This window comes from Vanessa tameamea, chromosome 23 (assembly GCF_037043105.1).
Source record: "Vanessa tameamea isolate UH-Manoa-2023 chromosome 23, ilVanTame1 primary haplotype, whole genome shotgun sequence".
Classification (NCBI taxonomy): Eukaryota; Metazoa; Arthropoda; class Insecta; order Lepidoptera; family Nymphalidae; genus Vanessa; species Vanessa tameamea.
The window spans coordinates 5,642,086-5,646,104 of NC_087331.1; the positions used below are offsets into that span (position 1 = coordinate 5,642,086).

The 4,019-nt window shown below is 31.3% G+C and overlaps 1 protein-coding gene across 1 annotated transcript; it reads right to left on the reverse strand.

Annotated features, from left to right (window-relative positions):
- Positions 1-446: 446 nt before the first annotated feature.
- On the reverse strand, positions 447-1,905 carry LOC113402476 (defense protein 3-like). The gene is made up of 3 exons (XM_064218691.1): positions 1,484-1,905; positions 1,014-1,211; positions 447-858 (listed from the first exon to the last, which is right to left on the reverse strand). The coding sequence occupies exons 1-3, from the start codon at positions 1,843-1,845 to the stop codon at positions 654-656; spliced, it is 765 nt and encodes a 254-aa protein (XP_064074761.1). The 5' UTR covers positions 1,846-1,905; the 3' UTR covers positions 447-653.
- Between the last annotated feature and the right edge of the window lie 2,114 nt (positions 1,906-4,019).

The following is a 4,019-nucleotide window of genomic DNA, read 5'->3' on the forward strand; positions in this document are numbered from 1 at the left end:
CATTTTTAAGAAAAAAAAAAAAGAATTTTCTCTTTACATGTTATACCAAAAAAACGAAATTTAAATAAAAAACAAAAAAAAACAATATTGATTTAACTTATAAAATCAAATTCACTAAGAATGTAAGTTGGATCCTAATCGTATATTAATATATCTGATGCTGTAACCGCAACGGGGATGCTGTTAGATTAAAAATAAATATTATCAAAATAAAACAACACGTGAATTTTTTTGGTTTAACGAAATATCCACAAAAAAATATTCGAAACCACTAAACTTGAAAAACTAATAATTTAAAAAGTCAATTTACGATTTATCAACTCGTACTACAATCATTATTTAAGCAAGACTCGTTTTATTATTGTTGTTAATGAAATTTATTGGCTTTAAAGTAACGTTAATTACTGTACTAAAAAGGTATCATAAACAAAAATAAAACCAAATAATAAAATCCAATCTTTGTTTAATTGGTCACATAATACTTAATTTACGACTTACTCTAAGATGGCAAGATTTTAAGGTCATGACACATTTAACAGAACATTTCATGTCAAGTTCTTATTATTAACATATATTTATATAATACTACACAAAAGGCACCGGACAATTTCTTTGGTAATTTCATAATAATTTAAAGGCAAGAAGTCCAAGGCTTAAAAATATTTAGAGAAAGATAGTCCAAAAGCTGGCTGCCAAGATCTGTTGGGAATGTATGGTGATATAGACTTAGTAGCACCAGCGTTGAAGTCCAAACTGGAGGTGGGGTTTCGGAATAAGTTGACGTTCGCCATCGCTGAATAGTCTGTGCGTTTGAAGAGATCGGTGTGTGCTGCACTAAGAGAAGCACCAAGTTTGTTGCTGTAATAACAGAAAGATATCGTTAATTATGTGTATCAATACGATGGATGATTCAGAATTATTAATTTAATTAATCAAGTTTAGTTCTCACATTTTTTTAATGCTGATGTTGTTTTCAACTATTGAACTTTTTTAACTTTTCTCATTTAACTTACTTATAGGTGTAATCGACACCGGCTCCAACAGTATTGAAGTTTGGTATAACAGGATTCTTCGGGAAGTTTCTCGTGGCGAATGCGTTGGCGTTGAAGTCGTTGTGATCGTTGTGTAAGAGATTAACCTTTCCTGCTGCCGTGAGCTGATTTCCGAAGTCGGGAATATGCTTGCCAGTAAGACTCAAACCATGTCCGTTACTAAAAATAAATAAAACAATAAAACAAAATTGAAAAAAGAAATGAAAACTTGTTTAAATTCACTGTTCTCTTGCCAAATCAGTCGTAACCCAAACAGAATAGAACTTCCAGTTTCCAGTCCCAATTACTGAGAATTTTTTGACAGAACAACCCAATAAATTTTACTAGTGGTACAGTATGGTGTACTCAGTATCTTGAAATTTGCAGCATTGTAAGCTAGCCATTAATCAATGATTCAATCAGTAAACCTACACACCAGGAATTCAACTTACACATTATCTAGAGCAACACCACCAGATGCAGCACCAAAGCTTCCGCCAGACTTGACAGCGTCTAAACCACCAATAGCACTCAGAACATTTTTGTCATTACCAGCCAGAGGTAACTTGGCCATGATATTGGCAGTACCATCAGGGTTGGTGTTCATAACACCATGTGCCTGACGGCGTACCCTCGAATTAACGTACAATGGACGTGCAGATTCAAATTCATGTTCCGAGTATAAATCGTCTATGTCATCTCCGAATAAGTCCGTGTTGTCTTCAATATAGCTTGCTGGTCTGTACGGCAATGACAAATGACGGCAGCTGACTCCAACGAGAAGAGCGGTTAGTAGAAATATTTTCGCAAACATCTTGCTTATTGTGTAATGTTACTACGAACGTTACGGCGCTTGAAGTATGAATGATAATACCGGTATCGAATTCACGTTTTATATTAAAAGGAATGCATTCAGAAAATCCCCGGGACCCAAGAATATATAGCTACTAGATATGCAAAGACTATGACGAATGGATGTTTTATCTTCTTGTTTTGCATATATATTAATAACAATTGCAACCTCCTTTATCCTTTTAGATACTAAATGAATTGAACAATAGCGTTTTAATAAATTGCTAAAACTTTGTTTGTTTCTCATTATTTACATAGTTGCTATATGTTATTTTATGTTAGTCTTAACTGTGGAATATTATATAATACAATTTATGTTCTTTTTTATTTTATACAAAATGTAATGTTATTTTTTACTATCTTGCTTTTAATTGACTACCTGGTGCTTGAAACTCCAAGCGCGTAAATATTTATCATAAATACAATAAATAATGTTTTCGCTTCTATTGGTGATTTTTTAACATAACCACCTGCTCACAGTTTATTCAATCTAGTAATCATTATTTAAATCGATCAGTTGCAGAGATATATTCGACGATTCTTTAACGATTATGGGGCATTTAAAATTTAAAGACATTTTACAAAAAACTTAAACGTATCCGTGTTTTAGTTTTTTGTTAAATGTCTTTTCCAGCAAACGTGAGATCTCTTTATTCTCGGGTAAGCAGACTTCCCCGATTACTAACGATATCACATTTGACCCTCTGAGTTCATTGATAGTGAGTGAATTACTTTTATCAAAATGATTCAATCTGTTTACATGCGCCTGCGCAAATGTTCATACAATTAGCGTTGACCTTGATTGGGAATGACTTAACTAATTAATTAATCGTGAACATATAGTACGATACTATAAGTTAACTGCCTAAAATATTATTAATTAATGAAAGTTTTTCTTTCTATATTTATTGTAGACCACTGACCACTGACCTAAAATTCGAGGATAAAAATGTCAAAAATACAAATATATTTTTTTTTATCTATGCATAATATTTTTTAACTACTTTCTAGAAATATATTGAATATTTATTCTATAATTACACATGGGAACGTAATGTTGTCTGTTACGCCGTCTCGGCCAAACCACTGAACGAAAGTTGATAATATTTGATATCAAGAAACTTAAACCCTTAAGAAAGGACATAGACTAATTTTATATACGTAACACCTGACGACTAACATCTAAATTACGAGCAAAGCCTCGGGCTACAAATAGTTACAAATAATTTAATTTTCTTCTATAAAGTCGAACAACTTTTACAAAATCATATTTCTTTGACATATTGACTTAATATTGAAAACAAGCGCTATTCTGTAAGAAGAAACTAAAGCCTCACCGCAGAACAGGATCCTGAAACATCAGAAAGTGATATGGCACATTGACTAAATAAGTTTAATATTTAAAATGTACATACATAAAAATATCGTATCACGGGAAGACGACTTACGATATATCAAGACTATAGTATCAATTTTAAATACTATCAATGTTGATCTCAAGCTCGATACTAAAACGCGTTACATATACAAAATTGTACAACTGTACTTGTGTTTTTTTATTAAACTGGGGCTTTGAAGAAGACTTTGAATTGTCGACCTAATCGCAAAAAGACTATCTTAATGAGCCTTTACTATTTTTATCTAAGTAAGAATAATTCCTATTTAAATAACTTTCGCTTCTAAATTAGCAGTTATTCATTTCATTAACTTAATATTTTATTAATTACCATTTAATATTTGCAATCAGTTGCACCAAAATTAATAGAAACACTTTATAAGTCTGATTTCTCAATTATATGAAAATCCTTTGAAATACTAAATTAAAGAGGCACTCGACATGTTTGAAAATTTAATCGTATATTACAATATTGAATCTACAATTATAATTACTATACGCGTAAACTTGTGCCGACCTAAAGTTAAACAGTCCAAGATGTTCGCTCAGTTACCTAGCAGTTAGTTTAACGATAAAATTCTCTTAAGTTCTCCTGCTCGTTTGCAATCGCGAACATAAAAAAAAAAAAAAAATTATCGACTATTTACGTAATTGCTACATCACAATATACGCATCTCTAGCATATATTAACTTAAATTATCTGTGTGTTCAATATTATACATTTAACAATTAACAACACA

What these genes read in the sequence shown, in the direction of transcription:
- LOC113402476 (XM_064218691.1), bottom strand. Translation starts at nt 1,845, where the DNA reads ATGTTTGCGAAAATATTTCTACTAACCGCTCTTCTCGTTGGAGTCAGC. An exon ending in GGTGTTGCTCTAGATAATGT is followed by an intron (nt 1,212 to 1,483) that starts GTAAGTTGAATT and finishes ATTTATTTTTAG; the next exon opens with TAACGGACATGGTTTGAGTC. An exon ending in GGTGTCGATTACACCTATAA is followed by an intron (nt 859 to 1,013) that starts GTAAGTTAAATG and finishes CTGTTATTACAG; the next exon opens with CAACAAACTTGGTGCTTCTC.